We start from the raw sequence: 26,063 nt of genomic DNA, 5'->3' as shown, positions 1-26,063 counted from the left end.
ACGGACAACATATCAATGTTGCAATGTGTTCTTAAGAGTTTTAAACTTTTGTCCCCCCCCCCCCCCCCCAAAAAAAAAAAAGTTGTTTCTACAGTCCGTTAAAGAGGGTTTACATAAGGTCGGAAGGTGACTCGCAGAACTCCAAGCCTATGAGTCAGATCACTGAGCCAGATCATTCACGTGACCCTAAATGTTCCCTCCAGACAATTTACAATTTGGATATTCCAGAATTACTTACTGTCTGCAACCACACAAATGTTAGCAAGACTCACTCTTTCCTCCAAGTATACAAATAAGAACCCATGTAAGATTTCCCTTGAACCCACATTAATCCTATTAGGGAAACAAATAACCAAGACCAGAGATGTTCCAGTGTGGTGCTGGTGAAATAAAAAAAATAAAACACTTAGAGCATCCGCACTACACAAGCAGACTTGTCATATAATTTAACATTTCCCAGATGTGTGTTTGATTGCCCCCATGGAAAGAGTAATGAAATCTGCCTCACAACATCTATGGATCCTCAAGCAGTGACCATCTGCCAATGAACAAAAAGCTTATTTTGTTTTATTGCAGGGTTAAGTGTGATTACATTTAAAGACGGACAGCGAAGTAGAAATCATGTTATAAAATGATTCCATTAAAAGGCCACTGCTGGTCAGGTCGTTGATACAGACATGCCACACGGCCTGAGGAGAGAAGGGGGAGGGACAAGGGAGCCATTAGTTGAAGACTGAGGGGGACACTAATGATCTACACATACAGCTGTCCTACTAATCAGTGTAAAGTGAGAGGTGCAGGTCCCCACATTCACTAGCAATCAGAGCCAAAGTGAAGGACAGTCGAGTTGACTGACAGTGGGAGTGAAGGATGTTGGGTAGCAGCTAAACGAAAGTGCTATGTCTCAGTGTTGTGACATAAAGACTTTCTATTCTGCACTAGAAAGGGACGCGAAGACTGATCTCACAATCTGCCAAGTGCATAATTGGAAGAACTCACTCTTTAATTGAAGCCACTTCAGGCATAAAAAAAAAAAAAGAGAGACTTAATTATTATCAATCCGTGCAGCCTGATCATTTGAACTGCCGTTAAAAGAACAAGGAGGCCTCTGCACATTTGCTGTGTCTACAGCAATCATTGCTTACAGCAATAACTGACAAAACAGCTCATTACTTACAATTCATTAGTCACGCTGTTCAGCAGTCGCAGAAGCTACTTCTCAATTCTTTCTCATGTCAAAACAGGAAAAACTGACTAACATCCCGCTCGCCATTGCTGTATAGATACAGTACACTCAGTGTCATAATTTATGATTACACAGACTCTTGTATGTCAGTGCAAGTGCAGCAAGGATATTAATCCCCATTATAGGATGCTTTGTTGGCAATGGGAACATGGGATTCTCACGAGATCACGCAGGAATTGTTAGTCGCCCCAGAAAGTGGCACGGCGAAATTCCTCCACATGTCCTTGTGAAGTAGGTGGTGTCAGAGGCCCGGTGACAGGGACCGCCAACATTCTAATCAACCCTGAACATGCTAGCACTAGTCAGTCACAATAGCTCACCAAGCTAGCCGGCGTGCTAACGGTTAGCTAGTTACTAACCAGACAATAAGTTCACACAGTTTATTGAAGTCATCATACTTTGTATGATAACATACAGGAAATAAGAAGCTCTCCAGCTACATGACATGTGCATTCATCTATATGTGTAACAGTTGACTCAGTAGTTGATATGCAGAGAATGAGGACAAGTCAAACTTGTGTGTGTACTAATCAGTTCCTTGACAGGGCAAATGTTCACAGTGACCTGTGATGTACAGACATATTGTCACTGTCACTCACTGCCAGTGCACAGTTCAGGCTATTTCTTGATTAATTAAATGCTACAACTCCTCAAGATTCAAGCCAAGTTCCCGTGTCTTGCTTGCCAACTGCTGAATTAAGAGAAGAGGGTTAGCCCCAAATTCAACAACAACATCGGCTAAGACACCCTTAATGTGTACCGACCTTTAAGGTGGGCCAGCTATTCTCATTTTAGTGACAAGTCCGTATTTCAACAAACTGACCAATCAAGTCTGACCTTGATGTTGAAAGTTCAACATACCACCATACTACCAACAGTTTCATTGGCCGATAGCCTGGGGATTGGACAGTTTTGAGAGACATTTGAACTCAAAGCACAGAAGAAAAGAGAATTTGAATGTCAAATTTCCTCGATGGCTGGCTGGGCGAAGCCATGTTAAAAATAAAGAACAGAAACATGCAGACCATGTAGCTCTGGACGATCAGTGCATAGAGGGTAAAGCAGGGTGACGGGGGTGAGGTTAATTTCTGCAGGGACGGGCAATTTTGTCATCCAGGACACCGAGCACTCCACAGTTTAAATTCAGAAAGTCAGATTCTGATTGGATCCGCCTCCAATTTGCACGATTGTCCTTCAACACAACAATGCACCCGTGCCCACTCTCTGCCACACTGGAAGCTTGCTGGATTGGCATGCACTTGCAGTCAGGCAGTCACACATTCTATATTTTATAAATGAATTGTAGGTGGTGAATCTTTATCTGCTGAGTCACATCTTGGCCTCCTGTGTTGTCCCCTCCTGCTCTGCATCCTCTCCACAAGGTCCATGCCAACACATGCACACATATAATAAGGTCTTCAACATATTTGCACAGGAGCATCAGGATATAATAATAAGAAGAAGAAGAAGAATATTAATAGACAAACACTGGCCATTAGTCTCTGAGCACAGCAGAGACTTTAGCTCGCTGAGTGCAGACACAGAGAGGTGAGTCACTGTGGACACAGCAGCATGGCAAAGAGCGAGTCATTACACGCTTTGTGCACAAATAGCAAGGAACGGGAACTAGCTCACCTTAATAGAACAGAGTTGTCATTAATGTTATCATTGATGTTACCATCAATATCATTCAGTTACCATGTTATAAATTATTATTGTTTGCTTTTCGAAAAGCCTGGGAATTCCCTTCAACCTAGCAGCTCCAGAGACCATTGGCAACCAGCTTGCTGTTCGGCTCATTTTGGAACGAGCAAACTAGCCAGCTGTCCACTAGTTAGCTAGCTAGCTGGCTAATTCCGCAATACATAAATGCTACAGTAGTTACAAAAAATGAGCCGCAAAAAATCTGGCCATGGTGCTTCCCTACACTGTGACAAGACTGTCAATGAAGCATCAAGTTGATACATTTTACTTATCTACTCAGACTCTCTATGCTTCGTAACACTACTAAAAGCAAACAAGGACTACGATACCATGTACAATACAGATGTGCCATATTTGGAGATCTGTGCATTAACCTTGATAATCTTCATTTCACACAGTTATTGATTAGGTAAAATATTTTGGAAAAAATAAAAAAAATAAAATAAATAAAACTGCAGCCTACTTTGGGTCCCAACCCCGAGCTTAGTAGTGCAGTGTTTTAGCCAGCACCATGATAATAACTGAGAATAAAAATATCAATTTAAATCGTCTCTGAATGTGTTTGATAACCATTTATCAAACTGTTGTACAAGCAAAACAAAAACTGCATAGTTTTGACAACGCTCCGCTGTGACGCTAGCACTAAAGGGATCTCTTACTGTCCAGAATCAGGCTTTTACCGAACTCTCCATGTGGTTTTAAAAGTAATATTTCATCTCACTTTTACTAACCAGAGTCGGGCTGTCCAGCTCTTTGGGCTGTTTAGTAGTGTTAGTAGTAGGAGTGCGGAACAATAGGTTGCGGCATGCACACTTAACATTTGTTCATAGTCCACCAGCAAAGGAGGGCGAAATGCTCTGGATTTTCCAGGATTCCCGGAGTAGTGTGCTTATGTTCCCGTGACAGTAAATGTCAAATTTTCGGTGAAAAAATGAATCCCTACTGTACGCCGACCGCTCATGCTCACAGTCAGGAAAAACCCTGTGGATCATATACTGTACCTCTACTGCAGTTGAGAAGAACAATAAGCGTTCTGCATCACCTCAATATCACCACAAACTGGAGTTAATCTCCATCCATCTATCAACACGAGATGGCTTGAGGCATCCAAACTATAGTTTAGTGGGATATTTAGGAGGTGATCAGCAGCAGTGAGAGAGCTGATCAATAATCTCCCTCTCATATGGTGCACACACACCAGCATATGGCAGCGTTGACCTGTAGCCCTCCCCAAAGGCACATTGTTTATCGATGGGCCGTGCATAAGTCTTCCAGTGGGCTAATGGTTTTCTCTGTGGCTCCTATTGGACTCAGGGCATGAGGAGCAGTTAGGGGAGACCATTAAGAGCGTTTGTGCATTGCTTTATTCACTCCGCAGCTTCCTGCACACGCTGGTCATCAATTAAACTCAAATGGGATTCAGGTGATTTGGCAGCTGTCAGGGGTCCCCCGAGGGAATAATGTAGTGGGTAGTGTGCGTTGGTTATTCAGCTTGAAGCTCTATAACCACCAAAAGATCAACATATTTTTTTACTGAATCAGCCAGGATATTGTTTTTATTTTTCAAAATGACTAACAGAAATAAGAATGTGTGAAAATGATTGGCACACTAGATGTGACCAAACCACATTTCCCCATTGCTGGTCACAGCTGCACAAGACCACACATTGTTATCCTCACATGATTTTGGTTGTTATTATCCTCACATGATTTTTTTCCACGTGATGTAGAGACTTCAACCAATCATCATTATCTCTGTCATCAAGGACCGGCATGGGAAATTCTTCTGTTGTTGTGAAACTGACATTTCATGAAAAGATAACAGTCCTTTACACAAAACACCAAACATACGTTTTAGAATTGAAAATGATAATCTCATCATTGCTTCAGTATCCATTCACAATACAATTATTACAATATTACAAGCAGCCATTACACGGTGTGTATGTGTTCCTAATTTCATGTCACACTTTCGACACCTAGTTAATTACTGGATCCACTGTCCAAAATAAAGGGTCAATACACAATACACTAGACAGTTTCACAAACTCATCTAGACGGGTATCGTCTTTAGTCACATGGGTGCGTCACTGCTCGGAATTTCTCTGCCAATTCCAGCTGTTTGCATCTTGCTTTATGGGAGAACTACAATGACCGCCTCATGGTTGTATGCCTATAATAGCCATTCAAGTTGCAGTTCCCATCCATGTGCATCCAAAATGTCATTAGTTAATTTATTCTCACAGACTGAGAAGAACTCTTCATGATGAGCTTTGTGTGTAAAATCAGCGGAGGGCCCCTTTGAACACCTGTACTGATAAAAACTGAACGTAGCCAACACTTCTATCGCTTTCCCCATTTGGTTGAACACAAAAAGACCAAATAAACACAATAAAATGTGTCAACATGCTGCCATTACAGATAGTCAAGTCAATTTATTGATAAAGCCTAATACGAAAAATCACACATTTTCCTCAGGGGGCTTTACAATCTGCACAGCACTCGACACCCTCCGTCCTTGGACCCGAAAATAATATGTGGATGATGTTACTGATGCGTGTGGCATTTGTAACTGTTGACAAATTTGGCACGTCAGCTGGCCCACAGACGTATGTTCATTATTATTAAGGAAAAGTGAAAAGTGTCGTCATGGCCTCTCAGTATCCTGGTGCATGACAAATGTGTTATGGTACATTACACAAGCTTAAAGCATGCATTTCATTTGTTACCGATAACAGAAGTTCTGCACTCGTGCTCTTCCTCCGCTGTGAAGCGTGGTGTTTCCAGGGGGATAAGAGAAGACCTCAGAGCTGATCAGTAGCCAAGTGTTTGAGCTGCAGCTCACTGATACATAATGCAGAGACAGTTAGTGAAGTGGACAACAGGGGTTCACCGGCTGCAGCCAGACATGAGAGTTAGATACATAGAGAGATGGAGGACACCGCAGTAACACAGAAAAATACAGACCAAAGGAGAGATGACTGTTATACTGACCAGAGATGTGGCGTAAACCTGTCCGACAGCTCAAACATGTTCAACTACTGCGTGACTTTGAAATGACCATTTGACAAGACAAGCACGCTGCTTTTCATCTCAGTGACTACCAAACATCTAGCAGGTCAAGAGGGTAGAATTTTAAACTCACAAATTTGAATCATAAAACAAAAAGCAGAAAGAGAGGAGAAAAAAGGGGTGACATGCAGAGAGAGAAAAGGAGAGAGAGAACAAGCAAAGCTTGAAAGAGAATCGGAGGGCAGAGAAGGCATGTTGAGACGGAAAGCTCAAAGAGAAGCATCTGAATAGCTTCTCGTCTTTGTTGATGTGTCTGTGTGATACAAAAGCAGTACAAGGTTGAATCCAGTCTGGCACATAATGTAACACCGTACAGCCACACTCCATAATGGCACAGGCAGCAAAGTAAAGACCGTCTTTGGACAACAACAACAAAGACAAATAAACTGAATGAAGAATTTATACACACTGAAATGGGAATGTACCAATATTGGTATCGGATATCGAGTATCAATGAGTTACTGTGCTCATGTACTCCTACTCGTAAAAATACTCCGATACAACAGCACCCAATTTGAATTGTAAAATGGCACTTCATATAAAAAAGGTTGCAAAGGACAACCCCACATATAGGAGATTCTTTGCTTTGTAAGAGAGAGCAAGTAGTCTTAATCACAAATACAAAAATCCAACACTTGTACAAATGAGTGGATGTGTGTTGGTTTTGCTATTTTTAAAACCAGTTTGGCAAGTTTTCTTTGTTGTTTATTTTATATGTTGCAACTTAACCACATGTTGCCATCTTAGCAATCACATGTTTCTGACCGGCAACATTAGCAGTTTGTCAGTGAGAGACTGAAGACATCTGGCTGCCTTTATGAAGCAATGACACCCTTGCTGGCAAAAAAAAAACCCAGACCCGCTCCGACTTAAACTGCCCATTAGATTAATAAAAAGAAAAACGAGGAGACAACAAACGCTAAAGTTTAAAAAATCAATGATATCTGGGTATCAAAAAATCTAACCGTGTAGAACCTGATTGTGATTGTGTAGCAGCACTAAGGCCGGCTGACAGCGTAGGCGTCCTTTTCAAAGCTGCACTAAGTTGCTTTAAAGTGAGAATGCTCGAGATTTCCTTCTTGGTTGATTTAGCAGCAGCTGTGTTTGCTGGAAGGCGGCCTGCCCTCCTGCTTTGACAGAAGAGATCAAAGAAGTTATGATCCGTCTTCAAATTGAGGATCACCTTAAATGTATCACTTTAAAATGTCAACGAGTATAGTTTCCTTTCAGTAATTATGTGGAGAATCTATCCTTTCTATCCTTCCACCATCTTGATTGCTGATGTCATTCATAAGTAGACATTAGGAACTTTTTTATTTTTAGTGCCAATAACTTTTTTATTTTAATTAATACTTGATTTATCTTGCGTTTGTTTCTTGAATCTTTGCAGTGCAATCACACACATATAGTGTAATTGTGATATAAAGGGTCCACTGGATTATGACTGCTTGTTCTGTCATATCTATCAATGATGTAAATCTCCTAAAAAGGTCAGAACATGTATACAAGTATAAAATAAAGGAACTTCTGGTGTTATGAAGATGAGCTGTATCCGGTTCACTGAGCTAATTTAAGTTGGGTTTCATCACAGAGACTGCTGGACAGTATGTTGGACAATCTGCTGTCAGAGCTCTTAACTTCAAGCCAACAAGAGGTAGATATAGTGATGTAGTGTTGGTAAAGAAAGTGAATGGACAAAAGCAAAGACTGTGTTTGCCTTTCACAGTGTTTTCTGGCCATGAGAGTTAATGCGAGAGTTCAGAAATGGATTCGTGACGGCAGGTTGGCACAGCTTAACCCTCTGGGCAGCTCAACTGCATCCCGACACAAGGAAAATGTGACAAAATAGATTTAACATTTGCTCTTAGGTCTAATGTTTAGCAACTCCACCCACCCAAAACTAACTTGTAACAACATTTCTCATTGCAGTGGCCAAGCAGGTAAATAGCTGGTGTGTAATTGATTGCTTTGTCATCAGTTTATGTAAGGTGTGTTGGCGAACGCAGCTCTGTGGTGAGATGCTGCAGAGCTGTGAATCCTCAGGCTGAAAAAAGGAACAGCTTTCTCACCCTCCCACTCCTCCTCCTGCACTCCCATCACCATTCACTGCTGACCTCCAGGGTCAACCGAGCCTACATTCCTTTGGCTGCTCTCTCCAGAGACGTCCATTCCTCCACCTCCTCTTACCGCATGTTTTACTTCTGTACTATCTTACCAAACAGCCAAACATTGTTTGTGTTTTTTTACTTTCACATCCTCATTATAAGCTGTTTTTAAATGGCTGTGGAGCGCTCTACAGTTCCAAGCAACAAGATGATATCCACTTTGACGCTGCGGCAACTCACCAGCTACGATGCCACTATAGTTGTCCTCACCAACTTGTATCTTTTTCACCTTCTGCCTTTCAGCTCTGCCTCTAGACCTGCTTTAAAAGAACCCTCCATCATCATCAACCCGTCCCACATACAGCGAAGATCTGACTTTCTAATACTAATAAGAGATTTTGTTACAAAGTCTCAACAGAAGAAAAGGCATGATTAAATCCAATCCTTTCTGACCGGATATAAAACATATTCGCAGGTGGTTTGAAATGCAATTCAAATCCAATATCTGCAAATGCAACAACTGCTCGAATCAGATTTTAAGTGTTTGCATTTTTTAAGTGGCTCTTCAGAAACAAAGTTTGGGAAACACTGTGATAAGTGACCCAGATAGAAGAGATGTTGCGTGATCAACAGGTGTATGCTAGGTGTGGTTAAATACTAAATGCTAATATGCTCATGGTGGATCCTCAAGTGGTAACTTTCACATTCACTTAGGAGCTTCAGTGAGGTGTGTGAGGTCTCCCTGCTGTTTGTAACAATCCCTGTCATGTGTGTGTCTCATTCAGCTAGAAACGTCTTGAATTTGAGGAGCCAGTGGGACTAAAGTTGTGGTGACACTTTTCCAATGGGACTTTTGTGATCGGATGCGCCGGATCGGAACAGTTGTTCTCCTCTCCTCCCATTTGCTCTTGCTCGGGAGAGGAAGAGGATGCAGGACGTACGTTTGATAAACTGTTCGGATTCTACCCGTACGCTGTCCAGATCTCACCGAGTTCTGAGCTTTATGTGAGCCAGGCCACCTCGGCATGTAGCTCTGTGGCAAACAAATGTTTATTAAACTTCCAAGTTTGTTCAGCAATATAATCTCCACAAATGAACTCCACTTTTTATGATATTTGAAGCGTAAACACGATCGTTAGAAGTAAAAAGCTGACTTTAGGCTATTAATGAACTACACTACATTACATTACAGTCATTTAACAGACGCTTTTATCCAAAGCGACTTACAATAAGTGTATTCAACATAACTATTAAAGAGAACTACTAGTCACCAGAAGTCATAAGTGCAACAACAGTCGCATGACTTAATGTCACCACCACAAAGCTAAAGGTGGACTAGTGTTCAGCGCGATGACATTGAGTAGTATGATTTAGCCTTTTTAACGTAAAAGCTTCAAAATTCACAATTGGGGTATTTACTAACATATTCTGTCGTAGAATAAATGTTAAAATCGGGCATCTGACCAAAAGCCCATTCAAAAATCCCACTGACTTTGAGCTGAGAGAATTGGAAGAACAATGCAAACTCATTTACGGGCTTTTAGGACTCATTCTTGCAGCACTCTACAAAAGCGCTATAAAACACTGGCCACTTAGAATGTGGGCAGTCATCTGCATAGATAAGATTTCCTGTAGCCCGAGCAGTTATGGTCTTTTCCTTCTTCCCTAGCTTTAGAGCACAATTCAGTCTTTTCTTCAGCAAAATATGTCTTTTCCAACAGACCCAGTAGCCTCTGGGAAAACACTGAGCTCGCAAACAGCTGCAACTGCTGGCAATGATATGAATGCATGTAAACAAATACACTTCTAACAGCTGAATTTACAAGAACAAAATGATGCATCTGTGCTTTGTTGGAAAAATGCATAAAGGAAGTCCATTAAAGCTGACAGAATTGAATATCTATAATAAACCCATTCATCCTATTACATATTCAAATGATTACTAAACGTAAACACAGGGAATAACGTAGGAGGCACAGAGTTACCATGACAGCTGCAGTCACTGTCTTTCTCACATACATCACAATGTTTTGTCTGCCAAGTTCTCACAGCATTACGTAGGAATGATCTGCACGGGATTGTGTTTGTAGCACTTGAACCCAGAGACTAGAAACAGATGCCTTTGAAGTGATATCCAAAGAAAACACGTTTAGAATCAACAGAAGCCACTGTGTGTTAAAAGACCTTATGATAAAGTACTGGGAAGGGTGACTACCATTAGTAAGGTTCACAGAGTTGGCAAAAATCAGATACTCTGGATAGTCTGCCAACATCTATAAAACAATCTCTGAAACATTGTTGAAAAAACATGAGAATGGCTCAATGGAAGCCAAAAACCCATAAGTAATAATATGATATGACCACGGTCAAGTCTTGGAATGCATATAATTACATTTTTTTAATTTCTAAGTGTTTTATTGGAAGCCTTATTTGATTAAACTCTGTATGCATCTTACAGTGGTGTGAATGAGTTAGTGGATGCGGTCTATGTATCATTATAAGCACGTTCAAGAGAAGGAGGGAGGCTGGTTCATGTGAACCGACTCACCCTGGGTTGCCAGTTTTCGTATTGCTTCTGCAGATTGGCCCCGATGGTCTCCAGGGCTTTCTGTGGACTCATCGACAGAGGATCTGGCAAGAAAACACAGAGTGTAAACACACTGCGATCGCACACGACAGTCACAGCAGAGCAAAAACACTCTCGTTCAATCTGGAGCTGACAAATCAAACATAATTATATTATTCACCACACACATTTCCATTGCCGTCAATTGGTTCCAGTAAAATGAAGTCATCCAAATAATCAATTTATCAATATTCGAGTAACAAAACACTTCCATGCCATGATTATAGAGGTAAGTTTATAATCTCAGCATCAAAGGATTACTTCTTGGTTAAATCAACAGCAGAGTTTGGAGAGAAAAAGCAGTAGCCTCTGAGGTTGACATAATGATGAGACTAAATCAATATGACATGAAGAATAGCAGAATATAAATTCAGGACAGCTCAAATTGCGCTCAGCAGGCAGAGAAGAATGTGTCGGCAGATACCGGTAAGCTGTATGCTGAAAATTAAACCACTGCCCTTATGATGAACAAGGCCTATGTAGATGTGTTATCACAACAAAAAGAAAAGATGTGTTTGCTGATCTATCAGAAATGGCAGCTTTAAGGTTCCTATATGGCACATAACACTGCAATTGTTGTTATTATGAAATTTAAACGATGCCAGTATATAAAAGGTTTTCACACACACCACTGCCACTGAAAAGTAGATGTGCGTGTTTCTATTAACATGTAGCTGTTGCTTTATGCATTTCAACTTAAACAACACGGTGTATTTAAGGATTGCCGTTATCACTTAAATGTCTCAAACACCGTCTCAAAAACCAAGTGGCAGGTCTGCACAATGTCAGCGTTCTCAGCAGCCACCGAGAAAGTTTCAGAAACTTTGAACTGAGCGCCTTCTTTTATGTGTTCTCCACACTCCAAAAAGTCAAGCAGTCTCAGGGGAGCTCAACAATGGTTTTGACGTTTTCCCATTCAACGGAGATGTTACTTTTGTTTTTGTTCTGTGTCATGTTGTGTGCTTCTGGTGGGTGGGGGCAGACTGCTTCATCCTTAGTTGACAGAGGCCTTATGAATTGAGTCCCCATGAGAATGTTCCTAAATGTTACAAAGTAACAGCTAACTTTTACTATCAACTTTCAGCTCACACTAGTATTGCATGCTTTACCACCACCTAACAACCCTAAGCTTTCCTGCACATTGTTACACTTGATATTTACAGGCTTTTAGTATAGATATATAGTCACTACATGTCCTAACTAGGCATACCTTATGTTATTTTCAGGATGAGGTGGACTACTGAAACAGGTGAGGTCCTCACATGTCCACGATAACACAACGATATGCAATTATGTAACGCCTGTTATGAATATTGCGCTATATTCAGTCTTTGTCTCTTTTTCTCCTGCTTTCTCTTTGCTTCACTGCATTGTTGTAGCGTTTATAAAAAAGATAAAAACATGCTAGTATGAGTCTGATTTTGTCTGATTGTGTTTATATTAATGTCATTTACGGTGCCGTTAGACTGCCTTTTATTTCAATACTTGCTTTGATTACTAGAAAACTCTGCATTTGTAGTTTTAGTTATGTATTATTAGCTGATAAGTACAAGTATTAGGAAGTTAAAGTAAATTGATAATATCTCCTTCAAACAATTGTATTTATTAAAATCTCTCTCCAAAAACTAAATTTTACAAGATTACATTTGAACACATTCTTGATAGTATTATAACCTACCTTCGCGTAATTCACGTAAAATGATTATGCAGTAGCACACGTGGGCAAACGGACGATCAGCTGAAAACCGCTCTTATCGGCAACCGATCGATCGGTGCATCTCTAATACCGGTACGTTCAAAAGAAGGAGTGCTACTTTTGACCCCAGTTGTAGACAGTGAGTTTGTGCATTTGCATCAATCACACAATTTAACACTTGTGCCTGAGAAAAGGCAGCAGGCAGCACAGTTCAGAATGTACACATCATATTTAAAGAAACAGTTAGTAGGATTTATTGGCTGAAATGGAGTATAATATTCATAACTATGTTTTCATTAGTGTATAACCATCTGAAACTAGTTGTCTTTTTGTTACTTAGATGAGCCGTTTATACCTACATACGAAGCGGAGTCCGCCATGTTGCACTGTCGTGTTTCTACAGTAGCGCTGAACAAATAAACCAAACACTGGCCTTTCGCATTTTTAGGTTACCTGATGACCCTTTTGCATTCATGCGTCTGTGTGGACTCACCTATCCAGCACTCCAGTCTGGCGCAGGGGGAGGTCTTGACCACATCAGGAGGGTCCACTCCCACGTTGAGACACAACACCAGCGCTACACTCACAGTCTTCATCTGGGGGAGGAGACACAGAACACACGTTATCCTCACATCACTCATGTGGATCATTCATGGATCACACCAGTGGATCAGAACAGTGGGTTCATTATTAATGCTTTACAAAACCACATTACATCTTTATTCAAAAATAAACTACACTCTGCTGTTGCTGGCAACCAAAGCACGCTCCAGTGGAGCAGAGAAGGTCAAGTGTCCCGCCCAAGAGACACTTAACAGTAGTCACTGAAAAGATAGTTATTCTCTTCCCTTCCACATTTTCCCAACCATTGATCCAAGGGTTATGTGGCATGTCCTGACACAGCCACCCACACACACACACACACACACACACATATAATCAGGAAACACAGGTGCCCTGCTAGCAATTACTTCATCTTCACAGGCAGCACCTTGTTTTTTGTGTGCAAGAGTCGTGCCGCTCACTTGAAGCGTTGAGATGAAAATTAACATTTCTGATTAACAGTAGATGTGTTGCAGGTGGGTGAAAAAATATATAGTGAGGAAAAGCAGAAAAATAATAGCTTGTAAGATTTCTTAAAAACAATCATTGCAGGACCTGGAATGATTGTGAGTGTGAGTATGGTGTCACTAGAAGCCTAGTAGGTGCAAAGAGGGGGAGCAGAGAGCAGCAGTCTCTTTCCTATAACCGGGATCAAGTCCCAGGTGAGCGGAGTGCACACAGCACGTTGGCCACTGTGGGTCCAGCACGGACAGCTGAGGCTGCACTGCAGAACAAAGCTCTCCAAACATGACATTAGGTACAGCCACTAGGGCTGATCGGAGTGGCTCAGTCCGATCCACTTTGTTCGTTACAAAGCTGTATATGAACACTTTTTTCTGTGAAGATATATTCGCTGAATTTAATGACGGCTAATAATAAATGACAGAATTTTTGCAACACTGTCCGTCAAAATGACGGGCAACAAGAAATGGCCGTGATGTCAACACAAATTTCAAAGGCTATCAATCCAAAAGTTTATTCTAATTTTAATTTCAGTTAAGTCTGGACTACAATAGTGGACAGACCGATGGACCAACAGAGCCATCCCTAAAGCGACACAGGCTGAAAAGTCAAAATGATGCATTCCCTGTCCATAGCTCAAAATTGTAAAATCTCAATACTGGGGTTCAGAAATGACAACAACTGTGCACACACTGTACACGTACAACACTGTCATGTAGGTTAATGCAAGAGGGCCAAGTGACCTTTCACAGGTAGTGTTAGATACCGTCTCTGTGTGCAATGTAGACCTATAGAGCACACATGTGTACACAGTGGGTTACGTGACATCACATGGCTGAGCAAGGCGAGGAGGGTTGTTGTTGTTGTGAAGGTAATTAAGGTGCCCTCTGCTTTCCCACCAAACCGAGTAAAAGGTCAGCGTGCCAGTGAGACTTGGAGGGACAAGACATGCATCCTCAAAAAACACACATCACACCATTCTTCGTTTTCACCTGACCTCCTCCTCCCTCACCCTTTTCCCGTCTGCATTGTGTACCTCATGAACCCATTCCAATGAAGTTTTCTGCTCGGGTACACAACTATATGCGCACAACCCTCACCCTTGTTACTGTGAAAAATGAAACTATGGTGACCGGTCCACCACATAACTTACACTGCTTAAAGTAGCGTAAGCATTTATTGTTGAAATGGAATAAAGAAACCAATGAAGGCCAACGCAAGACTGACATGAGGTCTGTGGTTAACACAAGCTTGAGTGATTTTAAGGTTTGTTCTACTACATAAAACACGTCAGCAAATACCACACTTGTCATTTTTAAAGCTTCTAAGTGTCTTAAAAAGGCGGTTGCTAACAAGTGGCTGATTGAGACAACTAAACGTCATCGCGAGCCAGAGGATGCCTCAGATACACACACGTCTGTTGCCAACTTGTTGATCTGTAATGGTATATTCAAATCCAATGATAGCTCTAGAGTTGTTTCATGAACACCAAAAAGAGGCTAAAAGCCAACAATGGCCTCCCCAGTCACCACATCTAAAGATGTTCACTTCCTTCATCCTTTAGAGAACTGGAGGCTTTCCTTCAAGAATGATCTAATGTCCCCCGACACACAGTGCAGGACCTCTGTGACTGAAAATTCAATGAAGACTCGAGCTGTTTGCATTGCAAAGGGTGGCCCTACTGCCATTTTATATAAAATAAAGAAAGGTGTGATGTAGTTAGATCCAGTGTATCCGTCATTGGAATAAATACGCAATGCATATGTTAGTGTGCCTGTTCTCCATTAGTCTGCAGGGGCTGCAAAATATCTACACTAATATCTTGGGAAGAAACCAAGACACAGACTCAAGTGGGAAGAACGTACCAGGACAGGTTTGCCCTTTAAAATTAAACCAGAGATGAGACGTTACTGTTATGGCAGCTAAAATGTCAAAGAAAGCTGTTTGTGTGTGTATTTTAAAAACTGTACTTTCTACTCAATATACACAAAAGCTACAGAAATCAGGGCTTCACTAAGTAGAAGTCAAACTTGTGACTTGAGAGACTCATGGCACCACAGTGGCATCATGTTGGTGTTGAGCATGATTACAATTAAGTGACTCAAGATGGCAGGACAATTAAAATCCTAATGTAATCAGCCCTGATGAAATGACTTGTTTCCGACCAGCATCCAACACAAGCAATTTAGAATCCATTTGATATTCATTTGCATGAGAATAATACAGATGGATGAGGGAAAGTGTGTTTTTTCTATTCCAGCTTATCATCGTGGTGCAACGTGGCATTCGAGTGTGACGGCACACAGATGTGGTCCTCATTATCCTCGTTAATTTATCCGCTCGTTTATTCTACATATCACCTTCATGCACAATGGAAGTAAAAACAAAAACAAGTCGTTCATTTATCAACCAGGTTCGGAAAAAGCTGGTTGGTAAATAACAACATGCATGGCTTACAGCAATGAATTGGTTTCTTCCCCGGGGGAAACTGGCCCTCGTGACGGTTCAGCCTGGCTCGACAACTCTAAGACAAACCACGCAACTTTATTCATAAAGCTTAAAAAGTCTAATGGAATTACCATGTTATGTTTTAAGTCATAACGTCACCTGCTCAGGATCGTCAGGTTTTGTGAGCGGAGATTTGTTGATGGAGGTGTAATTTGGAGTCACCTGCTACAAATGAGGTCTAAAAAGCATAAGATTGACGGCTAATGTCGAGTGTTTAACAAGTCTTGACTCCCTAGTTCGAGCACATCAGAGACTTGGTTCTGACTAAGTTGGCAAAACTACCATGGATTGTAAATTGTATCACAAAGATCTTACTGCTGAAGTCTAAAAGACTGTCTAATAAAGACTAATGCACTTTAAGATTAGTTGTCAAAGATACAAACAGGAGTACAGGATGGCTTGTGTCCTTGACTGCATCTGCTTTGTTTGAATGTGCTGTGCTTATAAACAAATAATTTGTCAAGTTTGTTTCCTCCAATTTTGGGCATCGACAATCCACAGTTGTTGTGTTTTCTCATAAATTGTGGGAAAAAATAACAAGTGCATGTATGTATAGGTCAGGCGATAGTGCAGGGGGTGTACTAGTTTGGATTTACATGTCAAATGTTTGGTTTTAATTATAAACCTTGCTTTATGTATATTTTACTTTTGGCATGCGGAGTTATTTTTTGTTTTGTTTTGTTTTGTCCTGTACAGTAGGTTAAAAAAGAAACTCCAGCATATAACGTATATTTTGTTAATAAAATGCTGTTTGGAGTGATTTTTATTACAATAAATGCTAAGAAATAAGTGCACAGTATGTTTTCTATGATATAATCTACCGATAACATTAGAGGTTATGACTGACAATATTTGTTGTGCCACCAGTAGCAATCCGGGTTTCTCATGTGGCCCCCCAGGAAGAATAATTGCCCAAACTTTCTCGCTCAAATTAGACTTTAATTCAGGTTGTTGTTACTGTAGGCTCGAGTAGTGAGCAGCACACGTCTCAGTGCTCATCTTATACCACACAGTTATTCCTCTGCCAACCTTAGGAACCCTCTGAACTGCTCGACTAACTGTAAGTCATATCTTGCTACCTCACATCAACCGATAAGCGCACAGCTTCACAAATCCCACGCCACTGAATTTAAAATTGTGGAAACAACAACTTTGTTTTTATTGTAAAATTGATGAAATTAGAGCTACAGTTGGTAATCCCCTTGTATCCAGACAGCTTTAAATAAATCGAATGCTCTTACAAAAAAAATGCTGTTGCAGGACTATAGTAAGTCTGTCCAATCATTCCTTTCAGCCTTAAAATAATGATTGGACGGGCTACCTGCCTGCCTGCACATATTCTGCTTGTGCTCTCACTGCCTGTCACATGAGTCGTCCACAAGCGGGTAGCTTGACAGAGTCCTAACAATAGCCATGTTTGTTGTTTACATTCATTTTAATACAGATATATTTATGATGATCATTTTTGGGAAAGTGGCTTTGGAGGGAGGCCTGAAAGGATGGGGTGTCAATGTTGCTTACTTGGCCATTTTCTCGCTAGATTTAGTGACTTTTGGAGCTAGTGCTGCTATCTACTATCACTGGGGAAGGGTTAGCTGGGTTTTTTCGGTTAGATGATTTTGAAAAACCAAGGGTACTCCTGCTAGTTTCTCAAGTCTATCAACCACAGCTTTAAGTGAACGGTACAAAGTCTGCTTGGGAGAGCTTTGATTTCAGACCTACTGTACATTCTCTACCCTTTTATACAGCGTTAGAAAGGAATTCAAAGAAAGAAATAGAGACGAAATTGATTAGTGGATTGACAAAATGAAATACTTAAGAAAGAGGAAAGTTAAAGACAGCGATAAGAAGAGTGGAAGCTAAGCAGGGTAGAAGGAGAGCAAAGCGAGGGTTCCCACTGTGATCAAATAACTAGTGACCATTTTATCAAATGTCGGTAAATTTAACCAAATCAGATTTTAAAGGCAAGTATTCTCGACCTGATGGATTTACAGTAATTAATGAATCCGTGTGAGTAGAAAGAAGGTATGAGAGCCATGAGACGAGCATGTGCTGCATGCGAGTGGTGTGGATGCATGTCTTCCTGTTTGGGCATATAATTGGTGGCCCTCCTCCTCTCATTAATAACTGCATGGGACTCCAGGGGACTTTCCAGACTTTTCCCTCTACGCCCTTTGAAGACTCCCTTAATGCCCCGAGCACCGCTTGCTGCGTCGATCAATGGCCCCTGATTATTCCATTTGTTAGGCCCACAATAAATGAAGGTCATAAAAATGGTGGAGAGCATCAATCTCCTCCAAGCCTGCCATAGGTAGCCGGCAGCAACACGTCAGATATTGGACACTTCAGCTGAAAGCCAAGAAAGACTGCTCATGAAAGTTCCCATGAGAAGCCCTGTACAGCAGACACACTGCATACTTCTCAGGCACCACCCTACTTCCTCACATCGTTACACACATTCAAATACAGAAAGACAATCATCTCCAACATCTTTGCAAATTAGCAAGACGTTTCAAAACTTACAATGTTACAATTAACATAGGTGTTAGTTGATATTTCTATATCTTCCAATAAATAAAACAATTTGTAGAGAGGCAAGTAAAAGTTGACTTCGCAATTCGATTTCTTGCTAGAAAGTGAAATATATTAACGTTGAACCCTGCGTTTCCCCTGTGCTCGAGAAGACTTTTCTCATTGAATGTAAAAACAAAGGAAAAATGACGTGTAACAGAAGTTACGGAAGGAGAAACTGTGGCTCAGTGGTAGAGCGGGTCGTCCTTCAGAGGATCTGTGTTAATGTCGATGAGTCCTTGGGCAAGACACTTTATCCCAAACATTGGTAGCCCCGTCACCAGTGTATTAATGGGTGTGAATGACATGTAGTGTTAAAGCGCTTTGAGTGGTCGGAAGAAAAGTGGTATACAAGTACATATTTACAAATCTAACTTGATGAATAAAGAGTTTTTTTCGATCAAATTGTTGAAACAGTGGAAAAAAAACATTTTGGTGAGTTTTATTTTGTTTCTGTCGAGTATGAATGAAGTGTGTTTTACGACGCTCCACCGCTTGAACACATCTCCTAGCTGAAACTACTGGAGTGCAGGGTCGTGTGCGACGAACTGACCGTGCCACACACATTCTACCGGCACCTGCTACGTTACGATCTGGCCACGGCAGTAAACTGTATTTTCGGTCGATTGGTCTATCGGTCGACCTCTGGTAATTATTTCTAGTCCCTTGCAAATACATTCTGTTTTTACGCCTCTGTGGCTGAAAGTCTATATTCTGCCTAATGAATGGTGTACATTGATTGAATTCAACTAATGATGTAAACAATAAAGCGGCGCAGACCACCCGTCTCATTTCCACATTATTACAATGGGCTTGGATATTGATTACTTATTGATTTAATTTTTCCTAAGTGGAGAAACCAAGCAGGCAACGCATGAGAGCAAGTTACAGGTCATCTGGAAACCATCGCCAGCCACAGTGGCTCACTCCGCCTCCAAAAATCAAGTATGATTGTCCACCTGATGATAAATCATAACTCAACTAACATTCAATAGATGAATAGAGTTAAAATCCCAGTCCTCCTGAAAAGAGAAAAAAAGAAGACTGCCTTGAGCCATTTTGTCAAAAGAAAAATCTCAGAGAAGAACATGTTCGTACAAACAATGAAACATTCTGCTGTAACTAAGTGTGTCAACAACAATGTGCCGTTTCTGTGGTAATTACAACACTGCTGTGGGCACCAGGGAAGAGAAAGGCAACAACTAGGCCACGGAAACACTCAAATAACGACATTTTGAATCATAGTTAAAGAAAAGCCTTGTTGTGTGTCCGATAGTGAGAAAAAAAGGAATACAACATGTATATAGACACAATAGTGTACCAAGTTTTAAAGCAATTTTTGTTGGGACATTGAATAGACCTTTATTCTGTTAGTAAACATGATGAGGTATTCTGTGGGTGGAGCCACTCCCACAGAATAATCATAATGAATGTAAACGAGCATGGCTATGTTGGCACTCACAGCTGTCACGCTAGCATCTTGTGGAACAAGTGCGCAGGCAGGTATGTAGTCTTATTACAGTCCTCTAACAGCCACAGATACCGGCTGGCAAATGTTTTTGAAGAAATTTACCAAACCCAGCCTTGATCGTTTTATTGTTAATTACAAAAAATACACTTGGTGCCACTGACGTCAACATAAATCAGCACAGGGCTGCTTCTCCTGTTCTAACTTTTTGACTTTGTACTGACTACAATGTCAGTGGATGAAGGCAATCGGGCTGAAAACCAGTGTAACACCCGCGGATCGATAATGGTGAAAGCCTGTGCTGCAATCACCTTCTCTTATCAGGTTCATGTTGGTTTGCTAGCACCATGGTGACATCTTGTTCTGTTCACTGTGAGTCCGAGAATGAAAATATGCCTAAAACAACAAAATACCACAAATTTGTTTTGTTCTTTTCGTGATGGGAACCAAATCAATACCACGTAAAATCAATGTAAACCTAATCTTGCTCATTCACTCCCTGTCAAGCTGACTGCTTTAATTCCACACTGCAGCCTTTATTGAGCCGCCAACAGGATAATTAGAACCACACCTCTGATCTTAATTTCCTTTACTGCACGTAACATTGCTGTCAGAAATAATACTCCATGCCCTCTTGATAGCTGTCTAATAAACAGTTAGGGAGCTTTTTATTCCTTAAAGGAGCCACTTGTCATCTGAAGTAAGCCCTGACCTTGAGTCTAATGTACGACAATGAAAGCTATTCATACAGTACATCTAAAAACTGTTATCATTATTCAATTTGGCAGGAGCAGCAAAGGTACACACAATCCTGCTGCAAACACAGTGGGACACACAAACAGCAGTGAGCAGTTGCAACAACAAACACATCTGAATAGCTTTCATTGGCCCAACAGGGGAATAAACACACCATTCTGATCAATGAGCCTTGTAGTTGTACAGCCTCTCTCCTCCCGTCTTCACCCAGAGATAATGTGTGTGAGATTGTAATTGTAATTGTGTGTGTATATGTCCACAAGAGCAAGACCTATGATTTCCCACAGTGCAGGACATCATTTACAGCCCACTTGTAAGCCTCAAGCTGCACGCTTCTCTCACCACGATCAGCTGTCCGCATACCAACGTGATTGATATCCTCACTGTGAAAGATACTGCTCATCACCTTAAATCATCCAAAGCAGTTATGTGATCATCCCCACATGAAAAACAAATGTAGAAAACTGCAGCATAACATTCTGGGCCCTATTTTCCGGACCTGGAAATTCACTCTGCCCGTCTGTGTGGCGTTTCTGTTGATTTTGTCAACAGGAGCAAACCCACAACAATAACACAATAAAGCTTAAATCTTTTAAATCAATCTTTTAAATGAACTATTTTAAGCAACGCACCAGAGTGCAGTGTCACATTACGCACGACATTCATTGAATCAGACTGCTATAAAGTAACGACTCACACCTCTACACAAACCAGACCGGTCAGTTAGAACTCGGTATTCTGCGAAATGCATTACGAAGCAAATGCAACATGTTTGTTTTTAATTTGCTCCGCTCCACTCTTTGCCCGATAACAGATAGAGCTGTCGTTACACTGAAGTGGGCGGATTCAAAGGTCTTAAAACCATATATTGGCATGGCCACGCATCAGTGTCGACTTAATATGAATCAAATTGGAAATCGGTTCGAGAGGAGGCAATGTCAGGCTGAAGATGGAAACACAGTTCTCAATTTTGTCTGATATCAGGCAAGAATCTGTTGGCAGCATGACAAGATTTTTCTCCTCAGAAATAATCTGTCTCAACACCAATAGCCGACGCCGGGATTGATGACAACACAACTACATGCCACACTAATCCTAAAAACCACCCTCAATTCTCTTACTAGTGATTATTTGTGCTAGAAAGTGCAAAAACACAAGTCAACAACAAGGTGGTTCTGCATCCATGGCCATTCATATTATTCAACAAAAGATAATAATGAAAAAAGAAAAACATTCAAAACCATCATTTTGTAATTACCACCATCTTAAACAATGGATTTGAACCCATGACAGCATTTCATTCAAAGCAAAATTCTACCTGTATAAAACAACAAAAAGCTCTCTTTTGTCGCAGCTCTATAAGTGTACAAATGAGGGTCTACGGCCCTGAAAATGCTCTGAGCAATGAAAAATGTTACTCCATTGATTTAGCATGACTTTCTGATAAAAAGGCCCATTTCAGCCAGCTCCTATTACCTCTTAAATCACCACCAGGGTCACATTTAATGATGTCGTCTTATTAAACATTTGCCAGAAGCTTCACACTGGCAGGCACTGTGATGTAATTCCACTCGTGTCTGAACAGCAGCGAGGTGATACATTTTAGTTTGGTGAATTTCTACAATAAGTGCAGAGGTTGTTCGGGTAACGAATGACAACCTAGCCTTTGCCATCATTATAATGGTAGTGCTCTGTAGCCACGAGGCAATGAAAGAATCAGGTTGGTAGCACGGCAGCGAATGAAACGACAGCTTTATGAGAGCTGAAACACACTGTGGCCATTCATGGGACTAAGCTTTGAGGTTCCCCTGTCGAAGTGTAGTATGGGTAGCCTTCAGCAGAATAAAATTAATTGGCACTATAATAAAGACGAGGGTAGGCAATGATTTGTCGCTGCGTCCTGGCTGTTAAAAGAATGATGCTGCCTTAAAGTGAAGTGTGAAAAATTGGTGCATTTCTTTAATGGATTGAAATTTGGAGAAGTGACACTGTGGATGGCCAATTCACCAATCCTAAGCATCACCATTTACCTTACACAATTAAGCACCAACTGGGATGACCTCAGTCATCTATCAACACTGGTGTCTTGGCTGCTCAGCTCCTACATTAACATTACAAACCACCAATCTCGCACATCTGTACGGTACATATGAAGCTTCAGCCAGATGTCGGTAAGCTTAGCTTAGCATTGAGACTGAAAATAGGGCGAACCAGCTAAAAGAGAACCACAGCCTCCACAACACACATCCTTAACATGCTGAATTACTCCGTAGATAAGCAGAAACATTACCCTGTCCTTCATCCTCCAGCTCTGTGCTAAAGCCTTGGAGCCCTCAATCTTCTCAGAGTGCCGTTTCTTCATGAAGGCCAGGGGAAGTTTCCAGTCATTCATGTCGGCCTCCTCTTCCTCTGCGAGGCCCACGGCCGGAGAAGGAAGTAAGTCCGAGTCCATTTTCATCAGGGCCCTGCGGGGGAGAGCTCTCGTTAGTAACACACGTTTGATGAATTTCTGTCGCCTCATGCTGTGCAGTTGTGTCGGTAAGCTAACCAACAATATGATCATTTTAGCTGGGGCTGGTACTTTACTCTCACAATAACAATGAAAATGGCTGATACATTTGTCACCCACTGCTATATCGGTGTAACATAAACCTGAAAATAAAAGATCAACTAATATAAGTGGTGCTGCTTGGGTTTTGAAGACATTAACAATCAACAACAGGTTTTTCTCTGATCCTTAAAGGACGATATCAAAAAAAGTAGGTTCACAAAACCTTAAACAACACATTTACCCAACTTCCACCTAAAAACCTGTGTGTGCCGTTGTGATGTTTCAAGCATACAAGTCTTCCTGCAGAGAAAGTGAGCTTTGAAATACTTCAACCAATGTAAGTGCGCAGATATTACAATACTGGTGATGCATGTACTTCGTAACTGTAGAAGCAAAAAGATACCAGTGGACAAGTTGCAATACTGAAAATTGATTATCTGGAAAACCACAATGGCTGCTGAGCTTCCAGTGCTATGACCTTAAACCAAAAATAGTTCCGTCAGGTCAGGTGATGGTGGTTATGAGTCATGTTTAATGCACTGCTGTGAATCTGCTGCATGAAGGAAAATCACAACAACTGAAATCAAACCCACTCGCGTCTGGAGCTGTCTCACTCTGCAGTGTAGTATCCAGCTTACTATCACTCCGTCACAGAGAGAGCAACACCTGGATGATGTCATGGTGGGGCTAACCGCTGGCCACGTGAGCACTGCTCCAGCCACAGATGAGGAGCTAGTTTGGTTAACTGTTGCGTGCGCCTACAACCATGTAAATACGGATATGCTGTGATTAACTTGGTTCACAGCTGGAGCTCTTTGCTAGCGAGCAACCGGCGGGACAGTTAACGTTAGCCCAGCTAGCTCAATGCTAGCTACACTAGCGCAGCTCATTTGACAGCTGCCTCTGGCTATTGCAGGCAGCTGTCAAACTGCAGGAGAAGCTAGTGCTATTTAAAGCGAAACCACATGAACAGAGCCTGATAATATAAGGTAATTGAAACCGAGCAGATGTGCAGAAATGGCGCTAGTTGTGGCATAGAAGTGTGCAGATGCGTGCAAGACCTTGGTGCGGTGGGATTATCAACCCGGGCAGGAGAACCTCTTCGTCTCCGGACGATGACAGACACGGTCGCACAAACAATCCTGGTCAGAAAATTGTAGGGCAGCGTCCACAACCTGTATAGTATGTCAAACCCGTTAAGTCCGAGTTGGACGGGTGCGTGTTTGCAGGGGAATCTGCGGCTCCTCTCCCCACGGCTCTTCGCTATGGGAAGGGGCTGGAGACGAGGCCCATCTTCACGCGGACAGTCTGCCACAGCCACACGAAGCACCGGCCACACTTATCGATGACTGGGATCGTGTGGTCTTCTTCTACAAACTAGCGACCCTGGTAGCTGATTTGGTGCGACGGTTTTCTTGGAAATCACACACAATCCTGAGAATTTCTCCGGAGAGGCACTTTTTCAGCACTTCTGCAAGGGCGCAGCCATCTTGGGTTGCACCCAGAATGCACTGTTGGGGCGAAGAGGCTGTCATGAAACGTCACCGGCCTGTTCCTGTCACACACCGAAACACATACTAACTTCAACGTATAAACACTAAACATGTAATTAAACTGTTCAACCGTACGGTGAACTCTTTCCAGAATAATAATGCTTTTTTTCTTATAGTAATCTTATATCATTGAAGTTTATTTATCCCAATTCTTTATTATTATTATTATTATTGGTGTTGTTGTTTTTATTTATCTAAATAGATATTCCAGTTGCTCTGTACCATTGAGTACATGTCTGCAATGTTTGTATATTTAAATGTTTTTTAAACCTTAGTTAACATGAAAGTATATCATATACCTACTGACATTTTGACTCTTTACTAATATGGATGTAACTTCTGAAAATTAACTTTTGTAATTGTATTTCTAGGTTTTGGTTAAAAGTATGAAAATGGGACCCAGAGATATTTTTGTTACTGTAATAATCTGAATGGGAAATTATTTTACACCGATGTCAATTAAAACTAATATTTTACAGTGTTAACCATTTTCCAAGACTTGACATTTGTGGAACTCTTCAAAATTGCATTAAACAGTAGTATTGACACAATTATATATAACTATAGCCATAATGTGTCACTGCATATTTAAATATAGTTGTTGTTTTGTGTTTCCTGTGTCCCATCAGAAGCAGTAAATGTTGCCTGTCGATATACTGCAAATTTGCATATACATAAAGCCTATTTACATTTGAGAGTGGCAGAATCATTGACAGGGGTGGTTCCCATTTTTTTAATAAAAATCACACTGCTCAGCCTCCCTGGGAAAGCTCATTCCAGGGTGCAGGAAAGGAGGCTCCGATCGACTCCAAACCTTAGATCCAGGAGGAGCAACATGGAATCCCGTTCTGGCCATGGGCCAGTGGATCACCTCTTTACCCTTGCAGAGTTGCTGGGGGTTACAGGGCTTTGCCTATCCAGTCTACATGTGTTTTCTAGACTTGGAGAAGATTTATGGCCATGTCCCCCAGGTAGTTCCTTTGACCATATAGAATTTGAAAAGCTTCACTCCACATTAAAGTCACTTCAAAGGATTTATTTTTAACATTACAACAGAATATTGTTAGTGAAAAATACATCCCGATGCAAAAAATATAATGAAATCATTTTTAATGCCTGTGTTATATTTTTCAGTGAAACTT

The 26,063-nt window shown here is 41.2% G+C and overlaps 1 protein-coding gene across 4 annotated transcripts in view; it reads right to left on the bottom strand.

Annotated features, from left to right (window-relative positions):
• rptor (regulatory associated protein of MTOR, complex 1) overlaps nt 1-24,875 on the bottom strand; it is a 141,028-nt gene extending 116,153 nt beyond the window's left edge. For all 4 annotated transcript variants that reach the window (XM_076091161.1, XM_076091163.1, XM_076091162.1 and 1 more), the window contains exons 1-4: nt 24,430-24,875; nt 23,108-23,282; nt 12,943-13,045; nt 10,676-10,758 (exon numbers count right to left, since the gene is read on the bottom strand). In XM_076091161.1, coding sequence (XP_075947276.1) covers nt 10,676-10,758; nt 12,943-13,045; nt 23,108-23,275 — 354 coding nt within the window. In that variant the 5' untranslated portion in view covers nt 23,276-23,282; nt 24,430-24,875. The remainder of the gene's footprint in view (nt 1-10,675; nt 10,759-12,942; nt 13,046-23,107; nt 23,283-24,429) is intronic.
• Nucleotides 24,876-26,063: the final 1,188 nt, after the last annotated feature.

The sequence above is a fragment of the Anarhichas minor genome, unplaced genomic scaffold, assembly GCF_050575085.1.
Source record: "Anarhichas minor isolate MPS153535 unplaced genomic scaffold, ASM5057508v1 ptg000014l, whole genome shotgun sequence".
Lineage (NCBI taxonomy): Eukaryota > Metazoa > Chordata > Actinopteri > Perciformes > Anarhichadidae > Anarhichas > Anarhichas minor.
Note: the sequence above shows the minus strand (reverse complement) of the source record. Positions and strands in the feature narration are given on the sequence as shown.